Raw genomic sequence first — 15,731 nt, 5'->3', positions numbered from 1 at the left:
CGATGCACGGCCATCGATGGTGTCCTCTTCCACATTCAGATGAGGACCTGCACGCAAGTCGCCTTGACGTTGTTACAACCAAGAGGCTTGCTCGCAGCATGGTTCATGATTTGTTAATGGTTGTATGTTTGATTCTCGCAGCACGAGTGATTAAGCATGGCGTTATAAAAGCAAATGCCAACAGTCCGCGTGTGAGCAAAATGGGTTTGATTGGGATCAATGCTTTCTTTGAGGTGACGAACTTGTGGACGATCGTTGCGAATAAAGGGGTCTTCCAGATCCCGGTCTTTGTTGACAGTCCGCAGTTCGCTGCAGCCTCATGTGTTAAAATTATACTGTGGGAATGCGCTGTACGTAAAGAGAAGTTTGCATCTGCGCAGACGATGCTTCTGCTGCTGTATGACATTGCTATGCGTCCAGCCAACGCTGATCGTCTGTATGGACGTGCGTTGAAGTCTCGGCTGGATTTGCTGCGACCTGAGGGGTCGGTGGCAGGGGCAGTGTTGCGCCCGACGCTGGTGCGTGATTTTGGTGTGGGACAGCTGGTAATGGAGCCGGCTAATTGCCTGGTTCGGGTTGATGGCGGGGAGCCGGGGCAGCTTCGCTGTTCAGCGTCACCCTCACCCCTGATATCGCCAAGGTCAGACGTGCCAGGCGCCATGGAGCGCAAACCTCTGATCTCGCCAAGGTCAGCCGCGCTGGCGCCCGCGGGGCTTGCAGGCTCGGGGTGCTTACCTGATTCGGTCCTGTCTGAGGGAGACGAGCCAACTTGTCGACCGGGGGCATTTGATGGTGCCGGGGGAGGTTCGCCTGGGGTGTCACCTTGACCTCGCCTGAAGGCGTGTAAGCATGGGCCGTCTGGGGGCACTATCTGCCCGGGGCAGATCGAGAAAGCTGGGGCTTTTGGATGATTCGTGTCCTTTCTTTTTCACCAGTTGCTTTTTGTGTCATGGTGCCAATGATTTTTGGTTAGTGTCATGTTGTCATTTTATAATCATACATTTAGGAGGGAGGAGTCTGGTGTATTGGCATAGAGCGTTGAGGGGGCGTGGAGGAGTTGTGATAATAGTCACGTGTCTGCGATGCATATAGCTGTTTGCGCCCGCTAGAGGCTCGTAGTAGTGTGCATCCGGGAACGCAATAAACAGAGTTACGACAACCCTCACGACTCTCCGTGTCTCACTGCTACCCGGACATTACAGTCACGGGCCGTGCCGGTTACATGGCAGCGAATGTCATGGCAAGCAAAGACAGGGAGGTAAACTTGATTTTAATTAACTCTGTGTGTGGAAGTGTGGTTGTCGCGAGAACGTGAGAGCGAAGGAACGGCCTGTGTGGTTGTTGTTTCTGGCACGCGGTTTGAAAGTTTTTTTTTTTTGGTTTGCACGTACGGCCACGCACGTACGGGCACGCACTAGTATAATAAAAGCATATAATGTTAAAAGATACCGCTGAATAATTAAGAAAAAAAATGACAAGAATTACAACAAGAAGTGATCATCGATAAAAACCAATGCAATGCTGATCAATTCTATCATTATTTTTCATTCTTCACAGCCACTTCCAGCCATTATGCCATAATATGAGATTGCAACATTTGATATGTTATCTTTTGAGATTGTCATCTATTTCAAAATTACACAATACATATTATGAGATTGTTTGTTTTTAAGTCATGATATTAACTTCAGATAATATGTTTTTTTTAAATATTTTTTACAAATGCTCATGATAAGATGCAATCCAGGCTTACTGCACACTTCAACTGTTTTCTTCCTCTTTTCTCTCGCTTGTTGATTTACCTTCCTGGAGCTATTCAATCCCACTCATCCCTCTAGGGATTCAAGCAGGCAGTGAGTGCACTACCATCTCATGTCATTCATTTTCCGAACCAACATATCTTTTCGATCCCCATTTGCCCCCCTAACCCAATAGTCTTCCTTGAAGGTTGCTCTGTTCCCTCCCCTCATCTTTTCCTGTTTATTAATTCCGTTGATTGGTGTGTGCAATTGTGGCCCCAATGCCCAACTTTCAGGAAATAGCATTTTACCCTCTTTCCTCACTGTTCCATGAACCTTGCTCTTGTATGGAGAACAAACAGAAAAAAATATTGTTGAAAAGGGCAACAAGTTATTGTTTCAATACAATATGAATCCAATTAATTTGACAACCATGGCAATGTTGCTCTACAAGTTTCCACTAACGTAGTTACATCAACTACATTGAACGGAAATGCTTTAATGCTGCACAGGTCAATCGACTGCTATCATAACATACATATGATGCAATCGGACATAATTATGTTCTGCATATTCACATCTCTGTACATGCCACCCTGTGTAAACATTGACAATTTGACAGCCCGAAACCTAAAATGGATATTTTCCATCGACAAATCAAAATCCATCAGATGCTGGAAATGTCATATAAAATGGAGTTTACAAACCTTCCCCAGTGCCGTAAGTTGCTGCACGAGCCAATGTGTGCTCTCTGTCTTGCCAGATCCACTCTCTCCACTCACAGTGATGCACTGCTCCCAGATGGAGAGATTGTGCATGGGAGGGACAGTGAGGGCAGATGAGGTGAAAGTCAAAGTTAATTCAAAGGAATAGGGGAGAAGGAGCATGGAGGTTAGAGAAAGCATCGAGGGAGAAGGGAAATTAAAACTTGACCCTTTGCTTAGATGTTGAAAAAGACAGGTGAACATGGGCAGGGGATATTTGGAAAAGAGGAGCTCAAAAGTAAAAAAAAAAAAAAAAAAAAAAAATGAAGAAAAAGATTCAGTGAAGTCAAATCCAATTTCAAATATATTTCAAGTTTCTGTCCAATGTTCTGTTGAAGATTGTGAGAATCTTTAAAAAAAAAAATCCACAATCCTGGTTTTGAAAAGCTCAAGTTAAAAACAAGTAAAAGGAAAATGCGATAACTATCATGATGTCTCATTTGACGTGTGATCACTTGTCTCAAGGAATTAGGATCATTGATTCAAATCCCATACATCAGCTGTGATGATTTCTCCATTGCTGACCAATGTCCTGGCAATTCGTCTAAAGGTACACTGATCACACATCTCCAAATGTCTGCAGCCTGAATGTGATGTGTACAAACTCCATGAGCTTTAGTCACTGTAAAAGAAATAGTGCAACACTGAAAAATACAGCAAGAAAAGATGCTGTTGACCAGATCTATCATTTAAGAAAGTGACATCAGTTGAACTAAGAGTATAATTAAAGCCTCTGACACTCCATTGCACATGGTTCCCACCTGGTGAGAGTGTTGACTGAGCAGGGTTTGGTAAGCCGCATTTGCAATGGCAAAGATATGTGGGCTGTTGATTTTTCGCCATGCCCCATGATAGCGTGCTGAATGCTGGACATCAGCCAGGTGGGTACATGTGGCAAATTGGGCAAAAGGAATGGGAAAGGAGCAGATTCGGTTTTGCTCTTATACCATGTTTTATGACATCAAATACAATCAAGAACAATATTTGATAAAGTCGCAAACAAACGGATCATTTTGACAATTAGTCCAGTCCGTCAATAGGTTCAGTGTCTGAAAGTTCTCGGTCTCAATATCAGGCACAGAATCTCCTGGGCTGACCACTGAATAAAGCTGGTCTTCATACAGGTCCAGTCACACCTTGACGTTTTAGCCAGCAATGGCAATGTATCAAAATGTATGTAAAACGTTGGCTTACACTGAACTTTTGATGTTTTTTTTTTAAAGATTCGGACGTATTCATAACGAGTTGGTCGTATGCATAACATATTAGTAACGGACACAGAACGTTTCGTTGTCTTATAGATAACTTATACCAACGAATGCTTAGCCTGTTGTCGGCGTTCACAACCTATGCCCAACGATAGTCTAACTTATGCATAGCGCGCTGCAGTATCGCCGACGACCACGTGGCGTAGCCTATTAAAAGGCTGCCGCACAATGATTCAAATCATAACCGCCAGAGAAATGGAAGTGTCAACATCGCAGTCACACCTTGGCGATCTTGCCAGCGTATGCTGACCTCTGAAAAATGCGTCTAAAACGCTGGAGCACGTCAAATACGGTATGGGTAAGTTTGGTATACGTGAATAGAATGCTAAAGTACGCTATCATATGTCGTAGTAAGTGGAGTACGTCTTGTACTTTTAAACGTGTTAAAAATTTTACGACGTACTTGCCGTATGCCTCACACGTTCTGCATGCGATGGGAATAAGTTGTACGCACGATATGCAATCGTTGGCACATGTCGACAAAAGTTACTTGTAAGTTACTCATAAGTCGAAACACGTCGAGGTAATGGTTAGTGTCACTGTTCCAGACTCCCTGGTTTTTTTTTCTTCGGTATGACGGTGATGTTGACACTTCGATTTCTGGTGCAGTTATAATATAATATAATTAATAGGCTGCCGCTCAACGATTTAAATCATAACAGCACAAGAAATCGAAGTGTCAACATCACAGTCATACCGAAGAAAAAAAAAACCCAAAAAACCAGGGAGTCTGGAACACTGACGCTAACCATTACCTTGACGTGTTTCGACTAATGAGTAACTTTCAAGTCACATGTGTGGACGTGTGTCAACGATCGCATAAGGTGCCTACAACATGTTACTCATAGGTAAGAAATAAGTTTCGGGTACACTAAACATTACCTCGACGTGTTTCGACTTATGAGTACCTTTCATGTCACATGTGTGGACGTGTGTCAATGATCGCATAACGTGCCTACAACTTATGGCCAGCGCAGCGGAACTTGTGAGTCATACGCTGGCATAAGTCGTAAAATTTCAAGCATGCTAAAATTTGAGGACAACCGCAAAGTACAACGATGAAAGCCAGCATACTACGACGTATGGCAGTGCTTTTCAGCGTGCTCTCAATGTTTCCAAAACGTACCCATAACGTATTCGACGTGTGCCAGCTTTTTAGACAACTTTTTCAAAAAATCGGCAGAAGCTGGCGAAAACGTCAAGGTGTGAGTGGGCCTTAAACAGCATAGGGGAGAGCGTTACTTCATTGACCTGTGGACAAAGGCCTTGTAGGCTTGAGTTGATGCCTTATCAGGGCATCAACTCAAGCCTACAAGGTCTTTATTCATATTGTTGTGAATTCGCGCCCGCCGGCGTGCGGACGGCCACGTCGCCCACCGGACGGACAATTCTGTCGTGACCCTCTCGGAACAACGCCGGGAGCTAGTCACGGGTAGGGGTTTAACCCCACCACGACCGTGCCAATTGCCCACCCGTGCAGGATAGGGTCGCTCGCCAAATTCGATCTACCTAAGTACCTGCGCGGATGGTCGACCGGGCGATCGTACCACGCCACAGGCCGACTCCAGACATGAAACGCTTAAGCGGTCCGTTCCATGCTACAGTGATAACCGACCGGTGTTATCGTCAGCCTTGACGGTTCAGATTAATTACCGGGATGCTGCACCCACTACGAACCCCTTTCCGTGATGCAAGATGGAGGGTCAATAAAAAAGGAAATGACAAAGCAGAGCGGGAACAGTTCATCAAGCAAGCATTTTTATTCACACACACACACACACACACACACACACACACACACACACACACACACACACACACACACACACACACACACACACACACACACACACACACACACACACACACACACACACACACACACACACACACACACACACACACACACACGCACGTAAGGCACGTATTTACAGTCATACAGTAATGCACATAACGCAATTAAAACAAAAGAAACGATGCAGAGCTACAACCGAATAAGCATACACACGGCAACACTTAAACAGTTCTACTTCACAGATGGCGCCAACACACACATTTATACAAAAAGCAAAGGAAGGAAAAGAAAGAAAGAAGTCGTGACTTCCCTTTTATGGCTGGTGAGTCCCTCTCCCGCGACAGTCAGCATGGTCGCGCCTGGCCCCGACCTCTCTCGCGGCCGGCGAACCCTCTCCAGCACTCCCCGTCCAGATGTGCAGGTCCACCTCGCAACGTGCACTTCCGCGTCTCCCGTCCGTGCCTTCGTGACAGGGCCGCTCGCCAAGGCACGGGCACAGGACCTCTTCCCGAAGACCAACTCTCCACAAAACCCAACCGAAGACCAACCAGACCACCAGCCAAGACGAAGAGGAAGAGGCGGAAGAGGAAGAGGCTCCCGAGGAAGAGGGTCCCGAGGAAGAGGGTCCCGAGGAAGAGGCTCCCGAGGAAGAGGCTCCCGAGGAAGAGGTGACCGAGGAAGAGGCGACCGAGGAAGAGGCGACCGAGGAAGAGGAGACCGAGGAAGAGGAGACCGAGGAAGAGGCGACCGAGGAAGAGGCGACCGAGGAAGAGGCGTCCGAGGAAGAGGCGACAGCGCGCCCGCCTGTGTCCGTCTTTTATAGCGCGGGGCTCCGCCCTTTTCCTCGCCCCGTTCTCGGCTCCACCTTCCTTCGAGAGGGTTCCCGAAAAGGGCGTTCCCTCACGCTTTCCCTCCACCCCGCCCCATGCGGGGGCCGGGGGAGTCCGTTTTTGGCTCTGGGCCAGAGAATTATTCCCCCAAAAAGAGGCCCCTCCTTTACATGACCTCTGACATTTGACCTGCATCGCCCCTCCTCCACTCCAAAGCACGGGGAAGTCAAACGGGAGAAACAGGCAGGGAAACCTGCGCATCCTCACAGTTCCCTCCTTGGCGCCTTTGTTTGCCGTTCGGAAGCGGACGTAGTGGCGAAGATGAAGTAGCGTAGATGGTGGAGGTGGCGTGATTGCAGTGTGGTTGGCGCTGTGATGGGGATGGCGTGGTTGTTGAGATGCTGTGTGTTTGAAATAAAAGATAGAACAGAAAAATGGCTAACTGGAGGATCGCAGCCCGAATGGATCACATAAATTCCCTCTATACAACGGTTTGGGCTAACTACACATGTACCTCTGAAGATATCTCACCTGAGGGTCCTTTATGGTGTAATGCGAATTTCCACAGCCGTAACACTACCCCCTCCCCTTTTTCAGACTTGTCCCGAGTTGTCATATTCTCGTGTGCCATCATGTGTAGTTCTCCCCAAGTACGTTTTACCTTCGGATCCCTGAGTGCGACATTCATAGTATTCGTGTCCGCAAAATAAATAACCTGAAGACTGAGTAACTAACTAAACAAACCCACTTACACGGACAACTTAAATAAAATTGCCGGCGTTGAGACAGACATGCCGGGGGTGCAAAACACATTTACAATTCACCACTTAACCTTAACTTACAAATTTTACACGAAACCATGGCCCAGGATCAATGGGCTCTGCAAAGAGAAAGCAGTTAGCAGGGAGCCAGGCTGCTCGCATGCAGTCTCTGGCTCAGCAATGCAGGTGACAGGGAATGTGGCCGGCTGCTCACACGCAGTCCAAGGCCTCCCCCTTTTAAAATGAACACAGTGAACCACAACGGTGCATGGGCTGCACAAACACAGTCTCCTTGTGCGGCTGCCTTCAGGGCAGTCCCTGCGGCACAGTGAATGGTGCTGACTCAAGCCGACACAAACAAGGAACGGTGGATGGATGGTTGGATACAACACGGTGCATGGGCCGCCATTGCAGGCCCGTGTTGTAGCTGCCAACAGGGCAGTTCTAGCAGCACGCGTAATGATCTGACGCAGCAAACAACGTTGCACGGGCCGCCAATGCAGTCCCGTGATGCGGCTGCCTACAGGGCAGTCCCTGCAGTACGCGCGATGATCTGACGCAGCAACCAAACACAAGCAACTGAGTGGATTGATGGATGGATGGATTAATACGGTGCACGGGCTGCTGGTGCAGTCCCGTGTTGCAGCTGCCATCAGGGCAGTCCCTGCAAATTTGCGCGAGGATCCTGGCACACATGGCAATGAACAGGGGGGGAAAATGCAGCACAGAACAGGGGCAAAATGAATGTGGGCAGTAGGCATGGCATGGCAAAGGCAGCAAGCAAAAACAGCCTGCAGAACAAGGCAGTTGCAGGCAAACACAGCCGGCAGACGATCCGACCGGCACGGGCATCGCAGCAAAACAACAGCCGATGAAGTTGGCCGGCCTCTCGCCGTGCAGTGCAGGTTGGTGGAGGGAGTGCGGTGGTGTTGGCCACTCGAAAGGCGGGTTCAGACCGACCTACCTGTCTCCCTCCCACCTATCGCCTTTGCCTGTCACTGTCCATACCCACTCCATTAATTTGTAAAAAACCAATTTAGCCCCAACATATTTTTTTTGTTTTTATTTTTACTTTGCCACTATGATTCGTCCCCTAACCCCCTTTATCGTCATTGTTCGGCTAACCTATCGTCTCCTCGCCTACTCCCAACCCCTATGTTCCCTTCCCGGAGGGGAATGAGGGAGAGCTAGCGTCCTGTGTCGAGGCCTAATGAAGCCTCAGGATGGCCTCCCCAGACTTCAGCGATCTTACCCAAAGTGGGCAACGGCAACACTTAAACAGTTCTACTTCACAGACGGCGCCAACACACATTTATACAAAAAGCAAAGGAAGGAAAAGAAAGAAAGAAGTCGCGACTTCCCTTTTATGGCTGGTAAGTCCCTCTCCCGCGACCATCAGCGTGGTCGTGCCTGGCCCCGATCTCTCTCGCGGCCGGCGAACCCTCTCCGGCACTCCCCGTCCGGACGCGCAGGTCCACCTCGCAACGGGCGCTGCCGCGTCTCCCGTCCGTGCCCTCGTGACAGGGCCGCTCGCCAAGGCGCGGGCGCAGGACCTCTTCCCGAAGACCAACTCTCCACAAAACCTAACCGAAGACGAACCAGACCACCAGCCAAGAACGAAGAGGAAGAGGCGGAAGAGGAAGCGCTCCAGAGGAAGAGGCTCAAGAGGAAGAGGATCCCGAGGAAGAGGCTCCCGAGGAAGAGGGTCCCGAGGAAGAGGCTCCCGAGGAAGAGGTGACCGAGGAAGAGGCGACCGAGGAAGAGGCGACCGAGGAAGAGGCGACCGAGGAAGAGGCGACCGAGGAAGAGGCGACAGCGCGCCCGCCTGTGTCCGTCTTTTATAGCGTGGGGCTCCGCCCTTTGCCCCGCCCCGTTCTCGGCTCCACCTTCCTTCGAGAGGGTTCCCGAAAAGGGCGTTCCCTCACGCTTTCCCTCCACCCCGCCCCGTGCGGGGGCCGGGGGAGTCAGTTTTTGGCTCTGAGCCAGAGAATTATTCCCCCAAAAAGAGGCCCCTCCTTTACATGACCTCTGACCTTTGACCTGCATCGCCCCTCCTCCACTCCAAAGCGCGGGGAAGTCAAACGGGAGAAACAGGCGGGGAAACCTGCGCATCCTCGCAGTTCCCTCCTTGGCGCCTTTGTTTGCCGTTCGGAAGCGGACGTAGTGGCGTAGATGGTGGAGGTGGTGTGGTTGTAGTGTGGTTGGCGCTGTGATGGGGATGGCGTGGTTGTTGAGATGCTATGTGTTTGAAATAAAAGATAGAACAGAAAAATGGCTAACTGGAGGATCGCAGCCGGAATGGATCACATAAATTCCTTCTATACAACGGGTTTGGGCTAACTACACATGTACCTATGAAGATATTTCACCTGAGGGTCCTTTATGGTGTAATGCGAATTTCCACAGCCGTAACAATATCATCATAGGTCAATGAAGTGACGCTTTCCCCTTTGACCTGGCACACCACAATCATAACTGTCTCTTTTGGATTAGGTGGAAAAAAAAAACTCTAAACATTATTGGAATCCACAAAAATAAGCAAGAAGCACAAGGCCTGTTGTTCTCGGATCACAGACAGGTTGGTAAGTTTATCGTTTTTTTTTTTTTTTTTTTACCTTTTTTTGGTCTTGCTCCATCTCAAGCCTTTCCATGCTCCTTGCAGCTCCTGCAAGATGTGTATGTTCTTCCATAAAACCCAACCTGGTTTAACTCACAACATCTCGGTTTTGATGTCCACCTCTACTCTTTTGTTCCTCTATCTCATTTGTGAAACTACCTTCCAGAGGTGGTTCAATCTCCCTCTCCCCCTCAAGGGCTTCAAGTTGATAGCAAACAAAAATCTCATAGCAGCCCTCCACACACCACCACCCGACCCCCATTGCAACCCCTGATATTTTCTACATCCCATTAACTTTACCTGACACTACTGACTTAATTTAAGGTTCGTGTGGTTCCTTCCCTCTTCCTCTCTCATGTTTATTTTTGTTCATCCCCTTGCTTGTTGCATCCACCCATTGCTTTAATTGTCACTGTCGGTACACTACCTGTTTGCCATCTGTCACTTTGTTCTTGCACAAACATAGATGTATGTAAAAAACAGCAGTCACATAAACATGAGGAATTTTTTTCTGTGCACAACAGCCAAATGCACCATATTCAAAATTTGATCCACTTCTAATCCATCACTTCATGGAAGTTATCTGAATTCCCATTGTCTCCGTCTCCTGTGCGTCTCCGTCTCCCTGTGCATCGCATCGCAACACACACACACACACACACACACACACACACACACACACACACACACACACACACACACACACACACACACACACACACACACACACACACACACACACACACACGCACACACACACACACACATACACACACACACACACACACACACACACACACACACACACACACACACACACACACGGTCTGCCATCAACCCCTTCTGGTGAAACTCCCAAAATCTAGGACCACTGCTCACCTCTACTCATTAATTCCTCTTGCTTCCCCACCTGTGGAATCAACTTCTACATTATCTTCAATCTCATTCTTCCATCCAAGTCTTCAATACAGTTTTCCACCACCATCTCAGATCACCCCCCTCCCCATCCAAAACCATGATATTTTCTCCCCCCGTTAACCTACCCCACCCCCAAGTCAACATCATCACAAATTTCCAGTTTCTTCCTTCCTTGAAGTTTGCTTCCGCATGCATCTTGTGCACCCCATGAGTCCTCCCCTACACCTCATTCCTACCCACACCAATTTATCTGTTGAAGTCGCCTTCTATTTTGTCCATCACTCCTGCTGTCGGTGGTTCCCCTGATCTCTACTGTTCCTTTTGTTCTGTTGTGTCCTGATCTGCTCAGTTTTCCTGCTCTTCCACGAGCCTTGACTTTGTATTAAAAAAGCCCCACATTTTATTCAAAAATAATAAAGCTGGGAAGAATGTAAAATCAGAACATTGTTGCAGGTCAGAGAAACAAGACGGTATTAAAATTCAGAATACAAAATATATATATATATATATATATATATATATATATATATATATATATATATATATATATATATATATATATATATATTGTTGTGGTTGAGGAAATTCGCAAACCACCATTCAGGTCCCGTAGGTGAGATATCTCTGTAAGTACATGTGTAGTTAGCCCCAAACCCGTTGTTTAGAGGGAATAAATGTCATTCATTCGGGCTGCGACCCTTTAAGATAGCCGTTTTTCTGTTCTATCTTTAATTTGAGCCAACCACGTCTCAACCGCCATCACACAACAACCACCGACCGCAACGCCGCTTCACAACAACAACAACGCCAACAGCCACGACCTTTATCGTCACGGCTCGCGCTCGCAACCATCGCATCACCGCCATTCCAAGCGTCGCCATGGCCATCACTGCCACTTTAGGCCCTCCACCACCTTCACCTCTCCTCCTTCTGCGGCCATTCCCGTGCCGCTTGTGAACGCCGAATGTCAGGCTGTCCTGGCCTCGTGCGGGACGCGCGCTGAGCCGCGGGTACAAAGAGCGGCCTTTCCGAGGGGAAGTCGGATCAGGAATGATTCACGCCCACTTCTGATCCGTGCAATCATTAAGCGCGGGGCGATTTGGCCCCGCTTCCATGCGCGTCGGAGTAGAATCAATATATGCAAATTCACGGTTCAGTAATGATTCATGCCCACTTTTCCTCCATCCAATGGGCGAGCGTGGCTCCGCCCCCGAGCTCATCCTGATCCGAAAATCTGCATATGGGTTCTCCTGTCGCACTATAAAGCGCCAAGCGCGGGGCGAATTCAGTCAGTAGAGAGTTTCTGTTTCGGACTCGGGCGAGTTGTGGCGGTGGCGAAGTGTGGCAGCAGCAGTCAAGACGGGTCTGGAGGAGAGTCGGTCTGTCGGGGTTCGGAGTCTGTCGGGGAGCTGCAGAGAGGAGAAGCCGGGAACACGGTCGAGGGCGCAGTGGAGTCGCTCGTCATGGGACCCAAGCAAGCCAGCTATCCTCTTTCCCCAGAGCATCAACAAGCCCCCCCTGTTTCCCCCCCACGCTGAGATAGTGTGAAAAGGGGGCCCCGTTCCCACCCCAATCCAGGCAGTGCCAGCGAGGCCCGCGGAGGAGTGCGGAGTCGGGGCGCCGCTGCCATTTTGCGGCTCATCACAAGACGGGTAGGCTCTGCCCGGTCTTGCGCCCACAGACCACGTCTGCCCCCTTATCGTAGAGGGTTGCCCCTTTTCTTTTGCTTTGGAGTATATGTGTTGTCGGCGCCGTCTGTAAAGTAAAACTGTGTAAGTGTTGCCGTGTGCTCGCGTAGTCGGTAGTAGATTTGCATTGTGTTTCTTTTGTTGCAATTGCTTTTGGTGCATAATTGTTGTGTTTCTTTTACATTTGCTTTTGGTGCATAATTGTTGTAATTGTATATGTGTGCTTTCCGTTTGCCGCGGAATAAATGTGAATTATGTTGAACTGTTTTTCCCGTTTCGCTTCGTCTTTTCTTTAATTGAATCTCCATCTTACTTCACGTAAAGGGTTGGTCGTGGGCTAAATATGCCCAATAATTAATCGGAACCATCGAGGTTGACGATAACACCGCTCGGTTATCCCGATAGTACGGAACGGGTCGCTTAAAGTGGCCCGTGTCCGAAGTCGACCTGCGGCGAGGTGCGATCGCCCGGTCTACCCTCCGTGTGGGTACTTAGGTAGGTCGAATTTGGCGAGCAACCCTATCCCACGCGGGGGGCCGATTGGCACGGTCGTGGTGAGGCCAAAAGGCCTACCCGTGACTAGTTCCCGGCATTAGTCCGAGAGGGTCACGACGGAATTGTCCCTCCGGTGGGCGACATGCCGCGATTCGAGTTACGTGGCCGCTCGCACGCCAGCGGGCGCGAATTCACAACTATATATATATATATATATATATATATATATATATATATATATATATATATATATATATATATATATATACATATATATATACATATATATATATACATATATATATATACATATATATATATACATATATATATATATACATATATATATATACATATATATATATATATACATATATATATATATATATATATATACATATATATATATATATATATATATATATATACATATATATATATATATATATATATATATATACATATATAAATATACATATATATATATATATATATACATATATATATATATATATATATATATATATATATATATATATATATATATATATTTGAATTCATGAAATGTGATAAATTAAGGAACTGATAAAGATCATTTGGCCCATCATATGCTTCAGCCTTCCGAAACTTGTAGAACACAGCTCCACCCATATGGTTATGGATACTGGTACAAAATATACTTTTCTAATTAATGGATCTTTTTAAAAAGAGTGGCAACCATATGGAAGATAATAACAGACTTATTAACTGTGAATGGGATCTGAAGAGTCCACTAGCTAAATCCAGATGAGAAAGCCAGCAACCCAATCCAAAGGGCATCGTGCTCCTAGATACACCACCCTATGTTCACGGTGAATCAGAAAGGCAGGTTTTCGATCTGACCCCGTTTGGGAATTCGATTCAGATGAGACAGCCAACAATTTACCAAGAGAGCTCGTACAGCTTGCTGTTGCTATCAACTTGAGTTTGCATCACTTATGACCAAATACAGGCCACGAACACATTTTCTGATGACCTACCTCTGTACTGTATATTGGAAGCAGACGAAAGGGGTTGAAGGCAATAAGAATGTCTCCCACATACGTGTAAATTAGCTGATCAGAAAATCGTCTCTGTAGCTCATTAGTAATTGTCTCCTGCACAGATCAGTAACACAGAACAACATTTGGCACTTTGTAAGTTCATTAACAAGGAAAACGGTGAGTGTCAAAATTGTGCTTGTTTTTTTATTATTATCAGATATTAGGTAAACATATACTCCTGACTCTGGGTGGGAGGGGGGAGGGGGGAGGGGGGTTCGTGTCCATTGTTTATGTGTGGTGTCACACAATATTTAATCGTTCAAAATGCGAAGACCTTTGAAAAAAACAACCCACATTTTATTGCCAGACATTAAATCAGAGCCATATCCCGAGACATATCACGTGCTTTTGACACGGTCTGGCACCCTGCCCTGCTCACCAAACTCTCTTCCACTCCGACACAGTATACCAGCATACTGGCACTCATTTTGCCAACCTCGGAAGGATGGCAGGTGGAGTTAATCCCATCCATCCATTGGCACCATACTCTGTGCAGTGTATTGGTGCTGCCTCAGGAGTCTCATTGGCTATTGGGCACAATCCTGGACAGAATGACAGGCAGACAGACCAGCAAGGGTCGCCATTCCGACACAAGATACCAGCAAGCTGGCACTCATTTTGCCGACCTCAGAAGGATGACAGGCAGAGTCAACCCCACCTGGTATTAATTCAACAGCTGAGCGGGATTTGAACTCAGGACCCTTGGATCCAAAGCCCATCACCCGAACCATTAAACCAACACCAGACATAGTGGCCAAGGGGGCAATGTTATTATCCTTATTCAACCGTGTCATTTAAAACCCTCTCCAAAATACCTTTCGCTGCGTATTTCAAAACACCTCACTGCACTGGAAAACGTGGGGACAGGAATACTGTTCTGTAAAGGGTGGGACTTGTAATACCCTTTCCCACCTGGAGCGGTGCTACACAATACACATTTACATAGAAAATTTGCCTTCACCAACTCCCACCCCCCCACCCCTCCCTCCCCAAAGACCACCAGCAAAGATAAAAACAACCCTCCACATTAATTGGGTTCATGCTGATCATATATAGTAAGTCTGTATGTAATTGGCTCAGAACTGTAGAAGTAATGCAAAAAACACACACACGCGCACGCACGCACGCATGCACGCACACACACCAATCCATGAATTATCTAATAAATAAGATTCATGGGATGTCTGTCTGTCTGTTCGCATTTTTTGCAAGGACCGCTGGACTGACAAAGACCAAATTTGGCACACAGCCCAAGTCAGATCCGTGGATTCTCCTAAGGGTATTTTTCATCCACAACCTCAGCATTTAAAGATCACTTTTCTGGCTTTTTCATTTATATGCAATCTCATTGGTTAACAGATATCACGTTGACATACAACACGGCCAAAGGCCAGCACACCTGATTGGTCGAGGTGTGTCTTCCACCCATTGGCTCACTGCACAGCTGGCCTGACTCCACGCACAATTTGAACCGAACAAAATAAATACGTTCACCGTTTTCATGCTGCAGTCAGCCAAAGGTTTCTGCTACGGTTAGTGGTGTTCAGTACATTCGTATTCGCAATCGCAATCGCCACGCCATTCCCATCCCTTGACGATGCATTTCGAATAAATAAGATTTATCGGATGTCTGTCTGTCTGTCTGTCCGTGTGTTTTTGCAAGGACCGCTGGATCAACAACCACCAAATTTGGCACACAGCCCAAGTCTGATCCGGGGATTGTCCTAAAGGTATTTTCATCCACAACCTCAGCCTTTAAAGACTCCTAAGACCC

The 15,731-nt window shown here is 47.3% G+C and overlaps 1 protein-coding gene across 1 annotated transcript in view; it reads right to left on the bottom strand.

Moving 5' to 3' along the window:
• The window catches only part of MYO3A (myosin IIIA), a 229,865-nt gene that overhangs the window by 118,917 nt on the left and 95,217 nt on the right, over positions 1 to 15,731 (bottom strand). Inside the window, exons 14-16 of the mRNA XM_085872728.1 lie at positions 13,895 to 14,011; positions 3,265 to 3,369; positions 2,447 to 2,530 (exon numbers count right to left, since the gene is read on the bottom strand). Of these exons, the coding sequence (XP_085728854.1) occupies positions 2,447 to 2,530; positions 3,265 to 3,369; positions 13,895 to 14,011 (306 nt within the window). The remainder of the gene's footprint in view (positions 1 to 2,446; positions 2,531 to 3,264; positions 3,370 to 13,894; positions 14,012 to 15,731) is intronic.

The sequence above is a fragment of the Eptatretus burgeri genome, chromosome 3, assembly GCF_056783735.1.
Source record: "Eptatretus burgeri isolate ZD-2024b chromosome 3, Ebu_testis_v1, whole genome shotgun sequence".
Classification (NCBI taxonomy): domain Eukaryota; kingdom Metazoa; phylum Chordata; class Myxini; order Myxiniformes; family Myxinidae; genus Eptatretus; species Eptatretus burgeri.
Note: the sequence above shows the minus strand (reverse complement) of the source record. Positions and strands in the feature narration are given on the sequence as shown.